The sequence below is a fragment of the Ostrea edulis genome, chromosome 7, assembly GCF_947568905.1.
Source record: "Ostrea edulis chromosome 7, xbOstEdul1.1, whole genome shotgun sequence".
NCBI lineage: Eukaryota > Metazoa > Mollusca > Bivalvia > Ostreida > Ostreidae > Ostrea > Ostrea edulis.
The window spans coordinates 77,868,376-77,885,564 of record NC_079170.1 but is presented as its reverse complement, the minus strand read 5'-3'; the positions used below and the strand labels follow the sequence as shown (position 1 = coordinate 77,885,564).

Below are 17,189 nucleotides of genomic sequence, written 5' to 3'. Positions count from 1 at the left end.
CTACCTGACCTACAAATAAGCTATCCCAACCCGAACCTATCGGTGAGATCACCCCTGGGAGAGACCCCCGGGGAAGAGTTGCCCATATTACCAGAACGCGCTGCTGAGCCGCTAACAGGAAATGTTGCGATTTGCATGTCCGGTCACTCGCAAAACCTGATCAGTCACACTCTTCAGCTGGTCCTGAATTCGACACTCACCTTGAGAATCTTTCCTCTTGGCCTTGAATCTGGCATGAAACTGTACAAGAACTAATTCTAGGTCGAATAACTGGGTTATTTATTCCTTGCTATCCCCAAACTCCACAATCCAATGGGTGGGTAGCTATAACCCTTTGAGTAGGCCATTTCGGTCAATTCTAAGTTTCCCCCGTAGCCCCGTATTCCATTCTCGGTTGCTCGTCGCACACCCAACATGAAGTCACCCCCAGAATATCCCGCCACCCAGCGACCCCAAATCCCATGCCTGGGTACCCATCAAACTTCCCTGCCAGAATGCCTTATCCCCCCGGGATGCGCCCGTCTTCTAATCGTTAACATCTACCTTAACCACATCACCACGTCATTGAGATTTCTAACCTAGCCACAAACCAACCAGAATCAACAAAACAATGTGATATCAGAAATTACATTCAATCAACTGATAAAATTAACCACAATCCATTCCTACATTACATACAAATAATACAAGAAAACTGGTACGGTCGACCCACGTGACGTCACCTAATCTCCACGTTGGCCACCTCCCTAAAGCGATGGAGATGACTTTATTGACGTAGGTTTCTTTCAACAGTGTATGAATGGTGACTTTGGTGTTTTAACACAGACCCCCCCCCCCCCCTCCGGGGGATGGGCCCAGGAAGATATCCCACCATGGGAAATTTGTAGGTTTGATGCGGCCATGGCACGAGCGGGGCACGAACTCAGGACTTCCTATTTGCGAAACTAACGTTCTAGTACCACTATGCTACCGCAATTGTACTTTTATATCATGTATTATACTGAACTTTCCCTCGCCAATGAACTCCGTGCTTTACTAGACCTGCGCGGAAATGGGGGACCAGTTTATCTTGTGGTTGAGTATTCACTTACACCTCGCTCCACAAACCATACTCATTGTGGTCTGAAACCCCATATGTGAAAGTGCAGGTAGTTTTCAAACTTGTTGAAAACAAATATTGACGATTCGTGTCACGCCTCATTAGTTATTGTAGACTTTGTAATTAACCCTCTCTACTTTTAGCCCATACTTCACGCTGTCTATGACTCCCACTTAAAATCAATTAGGAAACCCTTCATTTATTTAAAAGTTTACTAAGTTCATCAAGTGGTCCAAAGGAAATTCTGCCCAACAGAAATAATGTTATACAGATATATACATGTATGTATATAAACATATGAATAAGATGCAGCAAAACACGTATACCGGTGATTGGTGTCATTCATGCAGCTCATAGTCACGTACCGGATTATTAGTTATGCTATTCTACTTAATAGATCTGAATCGTGACTCTCGTTAACCCTCCTTAGCTTTAAATTTCACTGACCAAAATTCTTCCGCGCTCTTCTATATCAGATATAGATTTCAACACATACAAGTTGGATAGCTGGTTATAAGCTGTTCCGATAAAACATTATTCCAGGTAATTCATATGTGAAAACCTGGCTTTATTTTATTTCGTGTATATTTACCAAATTTGATTTGGAGGCAATACATGTAACTTCGTAAAAATGTCATATGATCTTTCACCTGGTGTGCGACGGTCTCTAAGATTGGATACAAATTGGTAGAATATAACATTATATTTTCAAATCTGTGTTCAGTTTATGATTTTGTAAATATGAAAGGTGAAAATAACGAACAGTGATCAATCTCAGAACTCCCATAAGCAATACAATATAGAGAGTTGGGCAAACACGGACCACTGCATATACCAGAGGTGGGATCATGTGCTTAGGAGGAGTAAGCATCCCCTGTCGACCGGTTACACCCGCCGTGAGCCCTATATCCTGATCAGATAAACGGAGTTATCCGTAGTCAAAATCAGTGTGCCAAGACCGGCCTAACAATCGGTATGAAACAAGTCGGACAACATTTGATCCAATGATAGGTTTTGGATTTGATGTCGCAGGTGTGAATGTTCCATTATATACATGGCCATTCAGGACATTTTGTATGCCTCCTTTGACACTGACGGTCATGGAACTTCAAGCGTTATAATATTAATAAGATGTGCTTGTGTTTTTTGTTCACAGCTGTATTTGTGATTGAATTGTTTTATATCTCCCCTCCAATTGGATAATGATTGCTGTTTTATAGTAACATCGAACCCGATCTATATATAGATGACCAACCAGGCATCGTTTGGTTAAGTTTTACATGTTTTAGCAGCCGGTTTCGATGTTTTAAATTACTTAGTCATGCAGTAAATGAAAACTTTTGATTAGGTATTGAAGTCTAGCTGCATACAAAGATGGCCGACCAGGAATTTTTTTTTTCCGTTGGATCTAGAACTAGAAGTCAGTTTCGATTTTTTAAAATATTCAATTATAGAAGGAAACATTTATTGACCATTTTCGGATTTCAATACGATGCTTCAGCTATCTTGTATAGTGCAGTCCTAAATACCCATTTGCTTGTCACAAGAGGCGACTAAATGGGACAGTCCTTTCAATGAGACCGCAAAAATCGATCCCTCCCTGCTCAGAGGCCGTAAGCGCCAAGTATAAGCCTAAATTTTGCAGCCCTTCAATGGTAACGTCTCCATATGAGTGAAAATTTTTCGAGAGGGATATATACAATCAATCATATCTTGTGGTACAACACCCACCCTCCCTTCCGGGCTGCTCAGTCAATATTAATTTTGTACCTCTCGGCCGGTATGCATCGTATTGACCTACAAATATAGCAATAAATGTATAATGTTCTAAATTAATGTTTGGTAATCAAAATCTGTCGTATCATCACATGTACAAATGTAGCTCATCTACTGTTATATAGCGTTAGGCGATAGTACCGAAGGGTTCTTTTATAAGGACTCCCCTCCAACCCCACTTCGGAATGGAGTGTCATCTAGTACATGTATAGTTGGTCACAAAAAGAACTAAATGTAAACTAAGCAAAATATACAAATCAGTTTAATTCGTAACAATTAAGACTACACAAAATTTTTATAATAGAGTTATGTGTATTTTGACTCGTTTTTTAACGATTTTTGTTATGTTCTTATTGAAATATGTTAATTTTCAAGACATTTGCTCATTATTGCATTATAGTACAATCATGAGCAAGAACATTTGAATACCCCCCCCCCCCCCCTCTAACGCTGATTACACTAAACTCTATCCTGTGTATCCTGCAAAGAATACATCAATCTCACAAAATCTGTCACCCGTAAACGGTTACATCCACAATCATACCCAGTTAATAATTTTATCTAATTTCCACACGTAATCAAGTGAGTAGTAAACTTAAACTGTCAAAGTTCACCCTCATCTCAGTTTTCCTCTTGCATTTCTTCTGACGTCATAAATAATCAATTTTAAAAGCTCGATTGTCTTGTCATTATGTCTACAAAATATCCCAGCAATGAGCCATATCAATGTCTGAGAATCAACACATGTAGCTTCGACTACACACTAGGAACTGGAAGCATTAGTCCACGACTTGTCAGTTTACTTAACAAAACGTTTTGTCCAGCACGAAGTATTCTCCGTTCGCCGAGACTTCTTTCATGACAAGGGTGGGTGTCTCCGGCATTAGTCCGGTTGTCTCCTCTTGTTGTTCCGGGGGGACGCTGTCCGCTGAGATTCGGACGTGCTTGGTTTTCTTCTTTTCGCTCTTTTTACTCCCTGACTTCTTATCGCTGGGAGCCTTCACCGGGGAGGATTGAGGGGGTCTTATTGATGTCGGCAGAGTCAAGGAGCGAGATGTCGTGACTTGATTCTGGGAATTCTAATTATCAGAAAATATTTGCATCATAAGAACTTCCGTGTAGTATATATAAACTTGGTGAGTAGAAGTGATCGATTTAATTGACAATTGGTTATAATTCTCGCAATATAAATACAATATCTGAAGGTTTTAGAATTACCCAGATTTTCTTAAATTAAGCAACAGTACGAGTGAGAATTAGATTAGCTAAGCTCGTGTGATTGTATGCGGTTGATCAAGTAAGCCGAAACACACACTACCATTTAACAGTGTATCACCACACAAATAAATTATCCTTTGTATAGATCTATCCTCATTTAAGGTACCTTATCAATATCCACGTAATCCTCCAGCTCTTGTGACTTCCGTGCCACGATTTGGGTCGAATGTCCGTGTAGACTGGCAATCTTTTGGACCATGCCACTGGGTAGACCGGGTTGTTTCACCGCCTGCTTGAGACTGACAGCATATACCTCCTCCTCTCGCGAGATCTCGTCAGTGGGCGGGGTCTCCTCGATAGTTATTTTCTTCTCATCATTGATTACAATATTTTGGTACAGACTATCCTCTTTCTTCAGTTGTTTCGCACTCTGGAAGACAGAAATAACCAGTCTTGGTTTGTTTTTGGGGTAGTACTATAAACCTATCATGGGATTACTACCGTGGTATATTTTAAGACTTACCGGATCAAAGCTGAACTCCGCGTCATACGCTGCGTTTGAAACTGCTTTGGGTTTTCGAAATCTCTTTAATCTGCTCAAATAGAAGAAAAATAATATAAAATCAAAACCACGAGTATTGCACATCTGTCAATTGCGAAGAGGAGGGAATGTTGGTACAAACATATATAGCCTGATTCCACTCCACTTGCCGCGGAGGAGAATGGCGGTAACGAGGATTCCGACGATGATCCCGGCAAATACTGACCCCGCTGTGCACCCTGTAAACGAGGGAAGAGATAGTGGTAATCTTATAAGATAGTGGTAATCGTATAAAATTTATACAGCGATATATCATTGTATAACCTCTACAGCGATTTACAATAGGAACAATTTGTAATCTAGTTCCTCGGATTCGCCGCTTTTATTTGGAATAAATCCAAATTATAATATCATCAAAAAATAATATCCGCCCGCGTGTTAGAAATATCCGTAAAATATTTTCGATGTTTTACAACAAGAGCACAAATGACCTTGATGTTTGTGCTGACAATGGCTCTCGAGAAATTTCTTAACAGTGTAATACGGTTAAGTTATTCATTATGTCTATCTTAATATGTACGATACTTCATAACACTGGTTTGGAAGTTGTTCCTTATGCTGCAATCGAACTGGAAGCCGATGGAACTTTCGATGCCACTATTTAGAGAACATCGACAGCGAACGATTGGTTGATTGATTATATATTGTCTAAAGTCTCTCTTGAGAATATTTCACTCACATGAAGACGTTACCATTGCCGGTGAAAGGCTGCAACATTTAGGCCTATGCCCAGCGCTTATGACAGGAAGGGATCTATCGTGTCACACCCGCTGTGACACGGATCTCAGTTTTTGCAGCCCTATCTGAAGGACCACCCCATTTATTCGCCTCTTACAACAAGCAAAGGGTACTGAGGATTATTTTAAGGTAGCTCACTACACTAAAGCTTATACTCTGTATAACACCACGTCACAAGATGGTGATTTAAATGTTTTGTGAAATTATTTGTATCGATCGATTTGTTTGTCTAGAATCGTAGCTCAGTGGTTAAAATATTGGGCTGGTGAACCGCAGATCTCGAGTTCAAATTCCCCAGAATCTTTTGTTTATATGTGTTGAAATAATTTTTTTTTATTGAAAATCGTGTTTTTATCAAAATTTGTATATTTTTTGCCTTTCTGGCATATATGCTTATTGTATATCATCATATCAATTCGTACTGATTTGAGAAAGTATTTCTGGGTGTAGTGAGCCACCTTAAACTGGACCGACAGTTAACGACAAATTCACAAAAGGTTTGATGATGTCCTATCAAAATTCAAGAAAATGTTCAAAGCGACGCAATGGAGATTTCAAAACTGGACATGTCCCTAGCAATATGCATATCTCTGAATCGAAAGTTTGTAGAAATGAAACTTAGATAAAATTCTTCAAAAAGGCCGTATCAGTTAATGTTGCAAAGTACATGTATTAGGTATAAAGAAAATAAGTCTTTGAAACCTGAAATACTTCTTCTTTATTGTAAACTATATCAACAAAGTTGAAAAATATTAAGTTTATGTGGTAAACAAATCATATCTGATGATTTTAGATCTTTATTTTTAGGCGCTCGCTTTTAAAATCACACTTAATTCAACGAAAAATATTTATATTTCTTGTATTCACTCGCCTCATAATTTTTATCTCCAAAATGAAAAATAATATTTGTTAAATAATTTCGCCCTCTCGCCTCACTTTTTTTGTTTGAAAATCCGAAGTACTATTTTACAAATTGGTGTGGCCTTAGTGTGAATATGAATAAATATAAAAAAGAAAAACAATTCAATCTAATGGATGCTTTTATATCAGATTCTTTGGAAAGGCAGAATTCAAAGATAACAAACAGTGATCAATCTCACAACTCCTATAAGGAATACAAAATAGAGAGTTGGGCAAACATGGAACACTGGATATACCAAAGTTAGGATTGATTGTCTAAGAGGAGTGGGCATCCGCTGCCGACCGGTCAGACCCACCGTGAACTCGATAAGATAAGTTGTACGTTAGATTAAATTTACCACTTGAATCGCTGTTTAAGAATCCAAAAATTATGTGCAAGGATCCGAAATAATAAAAATTAATGATATGTTTTGAAACTCAAGACCGACACGAAGTTAGATGAGTTATTCGCGAATTGCTGTGTTAGAAGACAGAAACACATGAAAAGATTAAGTATTATGGTATGATTTTTTAAGTAATAAAATCAGAAATCTTCTTTTGACTTTATGAGCCACTTGCCATGTGTAATGATGTATCAATAGCAGGATTTTAGAATGCAACTATTCATGAAAAAGATAATGAACAGTGATCAATAACTCCTATAAGCAATACCAAATAGAGAGTGGGCAAAAACGGATCCCTGGATATACCAGAGGTGGGATCAGGTGCCTAGTACTTGTAGGAATGAACATTCAATAAACACCGCATAAATAGCATGCACCGATTTAGATTTAAATTCATGCAATTAAAATGAAAAATAAACCAATCCCAGTCAACTAGCATGGAATTCGTTACATTCGGGGGGGGGGGGGGTAGAACAGTTACATTTGGATGTAACTTCGTGTTTATGATTTCCGTACATTGAATTATCATATGAATGTCGTATTTTCGGTGTGCTTTGACATTCATGTGATAGAGGTACTCACGGAATACACGAAACTTGAACCACAACAAAATTTAATGATTTTACGGTCTTCAAAATTCAATAGAGTAATCCTCATAAACATAGCTTACTCTGACAACTACAGTGTTGACTGTTAGAAAATGAAACAATGGTTTCCATCGACACCAGCTGAAAATGGAGTAAATTAACAGCACATTTTTACAAGAGCAATACGTATCATAAGCTCTGATATCTATTTACCTTTTGAAGTGCAATCGCAGGTACAAACGTGTGGTGTAGAAGACATGATGAACTTACAAAAATATAAACATGTTGAATATTAAGTACAGCGCTAATTCAGCGAAGGCGGAAGTTGATAAAAGGGTTGCATTTAAACACAATGATAAATAAAAGGAAACAAATGCCAAACAATGCGGAAACACGAGCGTGAGTTAATGAGAGCCTGGCAAATACTTTCACTTCACCAAAACTTTAATGAAGTATACATGTATATGCCTCCCCTCCAAACACACAGACCATTACTCCAGACCGTAAACGCAAGACCTCTACCCCAGACTGTAAACACATAGACCTCTACCCCAGACTGTAAACACATAGACCTCTACCCCAGATTGTAAACACATAAACCTCTACCCCAGACTGTAAACACATAAACCCCTACCCCAGACTGTAAACACACATACCTCTACCCCAGACTGTAAACACATAGACCTCTACCCCAGACTGTAAACACATAGACCTCTACCCCAGACTGTAAAGACATAGACCTCTACTCCAGACTGTAAACACATAGACCTCTACCCCAGACTGTAAACCTCTACCCCAGACCGTAAACACACAAACCTCTACCCCCGACTGTAAACACATAGACCTCTACCTCAGACTGTAAACACATAGACCTCTACCCCAGATTGTAAACACATAAACCTCTACCCCAGACTGTAAACACATAAACCCCTACCCCAGACTGTAAACACACATACCTCTACCCAAGATTGTAAACACATAAACCTCTACCCCAGACTATAAACCTCTACCCCAGACTGTAAACACACATATCTCTACCCCAGATTGTAAACACATAGACCTCTACCCCAGACTGTAAACACATAGACCTCTACCCCAGACTGTAAACACACAGACCTCTACCCCAGACTGTAAATGTACAGCCCTCTACCCCAGACTGTAAACACACATACCTCTATCCCAGACTGTAAATGCATAGACCTTATCCAAGACTGTAAACACATAGACCTCTACCTCAGACTGTAAACACATATACCACTACCCCATACTGTAATCCTCTACCCCAGACTGTAAACGCATAGACCTCTACCCCAGACTGTAAACACATAGACATCTACCCCAAACTGTAAACATATATATCTCTACCCCAAACTGTAAGCATGTAGACTTCTACCCTAGACTGTAAACCTCTACCCTAGACTGTAAACACACATACCTCTACCCCAGACTGTAAACACATATACCTCTACTCCAGACTGTAAACCTCTACCCTAGACCGTAAACACACATACCTCTACCCCAGACTGCAAACACATAGACCTCTACCCCAGACTGTAAACATATAGACCTCTACCCCAGACTGTAAACATATAGACCTCTACCCCAGACTGTAAACATATATACCTCTACTCCAGACTGTAAACACACATACCTCTACCCCAGACTGTAAATGCATAGACCTCTACCCCAGACTGTAAACCTCTACCCCAGACTGTAAACGCAAAGCCCTCTACCCCAGACTGTAAACATACAGACCTCTACCCCAGACTGTAAACCTCTACCCAAGACTGTAAACAGATAGACCACTATCCAAGATTGTAAACGGAACGTATATCTGTGTTCCTGTCTGACTCTATACAAATTCAATTTTGTTAATGATAAATTTATAGCAGTAGAACTGTATCTCCGTCAAAACAATGTGATGATCTAGAGAGCTGTGAATCTAACCATTGTAAAAACGTACAATGTAATAAACTCGAGAGCTTCAGATCCAACCATTATAAAAACGTACAATGTGATGAACTCGAGAGCTTCAGATCCAACCATTATAAAAACGTACAATGTGATGAACTCGAGAACTGTAGATCCAGCCATTATAAAAACGTATAATGTGATGAACTAGAAAACTGTAGATCCAACCATTATAAAAACGTACAATTTGATGAACTCGAGAGCTTCAGATCCAACCATTGTAAAAACGTACAATGTGATGAACTAGAGAACTGTAGATCCAGCCATTGTAAAAACGTACAATTTTCAGTGACATTTCCATGGATGTCCTATATCAATATTTTGGTATTTCCGCCGCCTCCATTAGCAGTACATGTAAGAATCATGCAAAACGTGGCACATTAATAATCTTGGATTTTAACAAAACTTACCATAACGCTTCATAATAATGACATATGATTGATTGATTGATTGTATCTTGCTTAATGTCTCGTTCGAGAATTTTTCACTCATATGGATACGTCGCCAAGACCGGGAAGGGCTGCAAAGGCGCTTACAGCAATTGAGCAGTGAGGGATCTTTAGCGTGCCACACCTACTGTGACACGGGACATCCGTTTTTAAGGTCATGTCCGAGGACCTGTGACATTCACACCTGATGCCAAGCGTTTGGCGATGGAACTGTCACTACCTGTTTTAACGACTTCGGTCTGTCGCGGCCGGGATTCGAACCCCGGCCTTCCGCATGCGGGGCGAAGGCTCCAACCTCTAGGCCACCGCGTCGACGCAGAGCATGATCTCTGTGTGACAATGGTGACTATGGAAAATGAAATATTTGTTTTAAAGTGAACATACACATAATTTATAAAATTTGTATAAAAATGAAAATTAAGAAAATCAAAAATATGGTGACAATTAATTTTTGAAATACAAAGGCTACATCAAAATAAATGTATACAATTATAATGAAATACTGCAATTTGGGTATTTATAAAGGACTTTGGAATGGACATTTGTTAATCATTTATTCATTTACTATAAATTGATTATTCTATGATGTTCTAAATACAAGTTTTTATAGAATATACAGTAAAACATGCTTATAACGAATTCACGCTTACAACAAATTCACACTTATAACAAATTCACGTTTATAACAAATTCACGCTTATAACGAATTCACGCTTATAACGAATTCACACTTATAACAAATTCACGTTTATAACAAATTCACGCTTATAACGAATTCACGCTTATAACAAATTCACGCTTATAACGAATTCACGCTTATAACGAATTCACACTTATAACAAATTCACGTTTATAACAAATTCACGCTTATAACGAATTCACGCTTATAACAAATTCACGCTTATAACACATTTATGCTTATAACGAATTCACGCTTATACGCGGTTGAGTTAAGGCTTTCCCCATAAACACCAGTCCTGTACATAAATGTACTTTACCGCACTGGCACATTGCGCGACGTCACAATGAAAAATACGTCATGATGAAGGTCATGACGTACATATCTACAGTCCTTTTGTGGTTGGAAATGTCAAAATATTGTTTCGTTATTTACCACCGCTGTCAAACGGTAAACTGTAATCGCGTAAAAGTTTCTGTCAAATGGGTTATATTAATTCTCTTTGATATTGAAAAAGTTTCAATTTCTTTTCTATATAACATACATGCTAAAGTAATATCCATATTATATTGTGATCTTGATATCGCCCCTAATCTGCACGTATAGTTACTTTCACAATGGACTCATTTGCATAAACAGGGTTTCCGTATATAAAAATTTCATTATTGGCACGACACCCCGAGGTTTTTAAGTGAAAGATGTTTGATTTATGCGACATGTGAACTTCAGTGCAAAAGGAAAGTTAGGGGAGCAATTTCAGGCTTCAACAGAAAATATGTTTTTCAGGCTAGATTCAACTTCGTATGTGCAAAAATCGCTTCATCTTGCATATTCAATGCAAAAATTAGACATGTTGCAAGTCGCAATAAACTTGCTCTCAGCACTTTTCAAATTAAGAAATTAATATGCTTTGAAGTTATATTAACTTCAACTTGCAATGATATCTGGATATCGTGCCAATTCAACGATTTATGCATACACGATACGTTTTTATCTTGATATTTGATCACGTGATACAGAGTTGATGTAGAGACTGTCGGTCTGGTGAAAAATGTATAGGAGGTCAATATACACTTAATGATATATACATATTGTTTTTGTATAAAAGGGTTGTTTTTACAGAATTTGTCACAAATTGATCTGTTTATTAATGCTTTTTTTCCGACATATTTCTATGGCCCTACTTAACACAACTGCGTAACGAATTCACGTTTATAACAAATTCACGCTTATAACGAATTCACACTTATAACAAATTCACGTTTATAACAAATTCACGCTTATAACGAATTCACGCTTATAACAAATTCACGCTTATAACGAATTCACGCTTATAACGAATTCACACTTATAACAAATTCACGCTTATAACAAATTCACGCTTATAACGAATTCACGCTTATAACAAATTCACGCTTATAACACATTTATGCTGATAACGAATTCATGCTTATAACGAATTCACGCTTATAACGAATTCACACTTATAACAAATTCACGATTATAACAAATTCACGCTTATAACGAATTCACACTTATAACGAATTCACGCTTATAACAAATTCACGCTTATAACGAATTCACGCTTATAACAAATTCACGCTTATAACACATTCATGCTTATAACAAATTCACGCTTATAACGAATTGACGCTTATAACAAATTCACGCTTATAACAAATTCACGTTTATAACAAATTCACGCTTATAACACATTCATGCTTATAACGAATTGACGCTTATAACGAATTGACGCTTATAACAAATTCACGTTTATAACAAATTCACGCTTATAACAAATTCATGCCTATAACGAATTCATGCTTATAACAAATTCACACTTATAACAAATTCACACTTATAACGAATTCACGCTTATAACAAATTCACGCTTATAACGAATTCACGCTTATAACAAATTCACGCTTATAACACATTCATGCTTATAACGAATTCACGCTTATAACGAATTGACGCTTATAACAAATTCACGCTTATAACAAATTCACGTTTATAACAAATTCACGCTTATAACACATTCATGCTTATAACGAATTGACGCTTATAACGAATTGACGCTTATAACAAATTCACGTTTATAACAAATTCACGCTTATAACAAATTCATGCCTATAACGAATTCATGCTTATAACAAATTCACACTTATAACAAATTCACACTTATAACGAATTCACGCTTATAACAAATTCACGCTTATAACGAATTCACGCTTATAACAAATTCACGATTATAACAAATTCACGCTTATAACAAATTCACACTTATAACAAATTCACGTTTATAACAAATTCACGCTTATAACGAATTCACACTTATAACAAATTCACGCTTATAACGAATTCACACTTATAACAAATTCACGCTTATAACACATTCATGCCTATAACGAATTCATGCTTATAACAAATTCACGCTTATAACAAATCCATTACTTACTTACTTATCCTCTTCGTCCCCGGTGGGACATAAGGCTTCAACAAGTTGTCTATATCTACCTCTGTCCTTGGCAATATACTGTGCCTGTCCCCATGAGTAGCCCATTTCCTCTAGTTCTGATGTTACGATTCTCCTCCAGGTGGTACGTGGTCTGCCTCTTTTCCTCTTTCCAGGTGGTGTCCAGTGTAGAGCTACTTTGGGAATCCTGTTCTGGGGCATTCTCATTACGTGACCAAGCCATCTCATTCTTCTTTGTTTAATCTCTGTGCTGATGTTCTTGCTTTTGCACTTTTGGTGTAGGTTTTTATTACTGATTTTGTTTGGCCAAAAGATTCTGTTTATTTTTCTAAGGCAGCTGTTGTGGAAGGCCTCAATTTTTCTCATATCACTGTCTATAACACGCCAGCATTCAGACCCATACAGGAGGACTGATTTCACATTGCTGTTATAAAGTTGGACTTTGGTCCTCAGACTGTAGCTGTTTGATTTCCAGATGGTTTGGAGTTGGGCGAATGCTGCACGTGCTTTGTTGAGTCTTGCCTTTATGTCTTTCCCGGCACCGTTGTCCTTGCTAAGTATGCTTCCTAGGTAGGTGAAGTTCTCTACCTCCTCTAGCGGTTCTCCATTTAAAACCACAGGTTCCACTGGAGTATTTATTGTCATCATCTTGGTCTTTTTGGTGTTGATGTTAAGACCAGTTTGTTTGGCAAATTTGTTCAGCTGATCTGTTTTTTCTTGTAGATGGGTCTTGTTCCCTGAGATCTCTGCCAGGTCGTCTGCAAGGTCTAGGTCCTCTAGGTTGCTGAACAGAGTCCAATGGATACCTCTCTTCTTATCTGCTGTGCTGTTTCTTTGGATCCAATCAATGACAATTAAGAAGAGGATAGGTGACAATATACATCCTTGTCTAACTCCAGATTTGACACTAAAGGACTCAGAGATGTTCTTTTCTAATATGACACTGCATTCAAAGTTTTGGTAGAATGCTCGCATAAGGTTACAGATCTTCATTGGGATTCCATATGATATAACTATTTTCCACAATGTATCCCTATGCACACTGTCAAATGCCTTCTTAAAGTCAATATAGTTGATGTATAGTGGCATTTTCCATTCAATACATTGTTCGATAATATTACGAATGGCAAACATCTGGTCTATGCAGCCTCTTCCTCTTCTGAACCCAGCTTGTTCTTCTCTCAATTTATCATCAATAGCTTCATCTATTCTGCTGAGAAGTATTTTGCAGAATACCTTACTGGGGACTGAGAGCAATGTTATTCCTCTCCAGTTATCACACATTTGGAGGTCTCCCTTTTTTGCTAGTTTTACGATAAGTCCTTTACTCCAATAACAAATCCATGCTTATAACGAATTGATATTTATAACGAATTTATGCTTATAACAAATTCACGCTTATGACAAATTCACGCTTATAACGAATTCACGCTTATAATGAATTCACGCCTATAACAAATTCACGCTTATAACAAATTCACGCTTATAAAAAAATCCAGGTTTATATTGAATTCACGCTTATAGCGAATTTACGCTTATAACGAATTATTGTTTATAAAGAATTCACGCTTATAGCGAATTCATGTTTATTATTGTTATTATTTTATTCATTTATAAAGCGCAAAATTCCTGAGCAAAATTTCGTGCTTCACCGGATTTTCATTATTTGGAATTCGATCCCGATCTGAGTTGAACCCGATCATAATACAATAAATAATGATAATTGCAAATTATAAATTATCATGAAATTACAATGTAAAAGCTTGCATATAAAAGATTTTATGAGGCATAGAATTTTATTTATAATGCGCAAAATTCCATATAACGAATTCATATTTATAAGAAATTAACGAATTCATGTTTGTTGCAAAGTGATTTCCATTTCCCAATGAGAGGAATATAACAAAACTTTTGTTGGATGTAACGAAGTTTACTTATAACGAACTGGTGTTTTCTGCTGGGCCCGAAGGTTCGCTATAACCCTGTTTTACTGTATATAGGAAAAATAAAAATCTCCTCAAAAGCAACAGTAACAGAGGTCTTCGCATTTATGTGTAAAACATCAGCATGTATTGTATAAACAAAACATCAACCCGAGACTACAATGGGGGTTAAGAATCTTACAAAGGATCTCATGTACTTGTATCCCTTTTGAGGAAGCGAACAACGTTTAATGTTATCTAATATTATTCCTAGTCTCAAACGTGATAAAGCATATAAGTATATTTTTATATCTCACTGAAATTCATTAGATCACCAAAACTTGCATACGCTACACCGCTTTCTCAATTAAGCTGGTATGCATAATTGAGTGGAGAATATCTTATATTCGATGATTTTCAAATTACTAACATGGTGTCATGGTACTGACAATTGGGAATTTTAAGCAGATACGACAGGTAATGACAAGTATTTAATCAAACTATCTAATATGTGTACTAGCCCAGGTTTTATTTTAATATAATCAAGACACCTCATCCAGAAACTATCACAAAGTTTCTTACAAAGCCAAAAAAAAAAAAAAAAATGTACACGCAATTTTCGATGTAGATTGATTTTATGGATATAGGACTCACGACGAGTGTGATCGGCCGACAGGTTATGCTTACTCCTCCTAGGCACCTGATCCCACCTTTGGTATATCCAAGGATCCGTGTTTGCCGAACTCTCTATTTTGTATTGCTTATAGGAGTTATGAAATTGATCACTGTTATTTTCACCTTTCAGGGAATGTAGGGAGAAAATAATTCTTTTTGTAACTCTACACACGAAGCCATATTTATCTCATAGTTTCCCATTGTATAAAAGAGATTGTTTCCATGTCTTTGATTTCTAAACATTAGTCCAGACATATCCAAATTAATTCAAGTAATGATACACACGTTCATATTTGCAAACCTTCTCTTTCTTAGACCAGCATAAAGAAATATGAGAGCATGTATATTCAGCAAATATTAAATCTAATTATAACAAGTAAACATTTTGCATAAAAGAAATAATTGTAAATCTGAGAGTGATGTGAGAAGATGCACGAAAAAAAAAGATGGAGTAGAAGAGAGGATTTGAACAGACAGGAAATGTACACGGCTTTAGAAACAATGCAATACAGCTCAAACAGATATGTCATATAAAAAGTATTTCTGTTTCCACAAATTCAGAAAAATACATGTACATGATGAAAAAACTGAAAGACATAAAAGATACATACTAAACATGTATTTCCATATTTTGAATGTGTTCTTTATGGAGAGCCAAAGTACAAATTTTCATAGAGTGAAAAGTCACAAATCATAGCATTTCTGGTGTTTGGTATGGAGAGCCAAAGAGTTCAATATTCTATCTTTGTCATCATGTATTTATTGTTCCTAAATGCGCCATTGGTTCAATATAGAATAGAAAAATGTTAATGGTTATCTTGACATTTGTAGTACATAACGGTATATTCGTTATTTGAATGGCGTAAGCTGTAAAGGAATGTAATGTCTGTGTAGATGCGTAACAAGTGAATGCATTATTTATTCAATGTAAATTTGAAATTAGATCTTCGTCATCCGTATTTGAGTATTTGCACATTGCAGTTGCGAGTTACAGTAAAAATGTTTGGTAATCCGTTCGATGATAGTTCGACATTCGAATTTGCTCATTCGTTTACTGCATTTCAACATTTGTTCGTTGTTTTACCATTATGACAACAGAGGGCGCGCTCTACATCGAATCTTTTGGGAAACAGACTATAGAATCATATTGGAGGACCAGTTTATGTGACATTCCCTCGGAGCTATTATTTTCCCGGCCTTTCGAAGTCCGAGGTAAATTATTTTATTTTGTGCAAGGAAGATATTTTGATAAGCAAATTCACACCATATTTTTACTATGAGTTTCATTCCTTCTGTTTATCATAAATAGAGTTTCTTCTCCGACGATGTACTGATTAATAGAAAAATTCGATTATATAATCGAAATGGCCCCCGATTATAGATAATCTATTAAAATTTTTGATAATCGATTAATCAAAATATAACTTAAAGTGATTTATTCTCATGCTTTCTTGATTTATTTTCTGTGAATGTAACTAATTCATAAGTATTAATTTAATAAATTAATCCAATGATAAAAATACATAAAAATGCATTTCAGAAATCACCCCAAATTCTTTACCAATTCATTCTTCATTCAATAATAAACAAATTTAATACTTGAAAATAATCGATTATTAATCAATTATAGTGCGTCCGATTATACTGATAATCAATCATGAAAAAATATTCCGATGGTTCATCACTACGATTGT

The 17,189-nt window shown here is 36.8% G+C and overlaps 1 protein-coding gene across 1 annotated transcript; it reads right to left on the bottom strand.

Annotated features, from left to right (window-relative positions):
* Positions 1 to 3,121: 3,121 nt before the first annotated feature.
* Positions 3,122 to 7,677, bottom strand: LOC125656940 (uncharacterized). The gene is made up of 5 exons (XM_048887556.2): positions 7,537 to 7,677; positions 4,777 to 4,873; positions 4,617 to 4,686; positions 4,260 to 4,523; positions 3,122 to 3,954 (listed from the first exon to the last, which is right to left on the bottom strand). The coding sequence occupies exons 1-5, from the start codon at positions 7,580 to 7,582 to the stop codon at positions 3,679 to 3,681; spliced, it is 753 nt and encodes a 250-aa protein (XP_048743513.2). The 5' UTR covers positions 7,583 to 7,677; the 3' UTR covers positions 3,122 to 3,678.
* Positions 7,678 to 17,189: the final 9,512 nt, after the last annotated feature.

Bases quoted from the DNA above. Each gene is read 5' to 3' on its own strand.
- LOC125656940 (XM_048887556.2), bottom strand. From the start codon at position 7,582: ATGTCTTCTACACCACACGTTTGTACCTGCGATTGCACTTCAAAAG. The intron at 4,687-4,776 runs GTTTGTACCAAC...CTATTTGAGCAG, and splicing joins AGTGGAATCAGGCTATATAT to ATTAAAGAGATTTCGAAAAC. The intron at 3,955-4,259 runs GTACCTTAAATG...TCTGATAATTAG, and splicing joins ATTACGTGGATATTGATAAG to AATTCCCAGAATCAAGTCAC.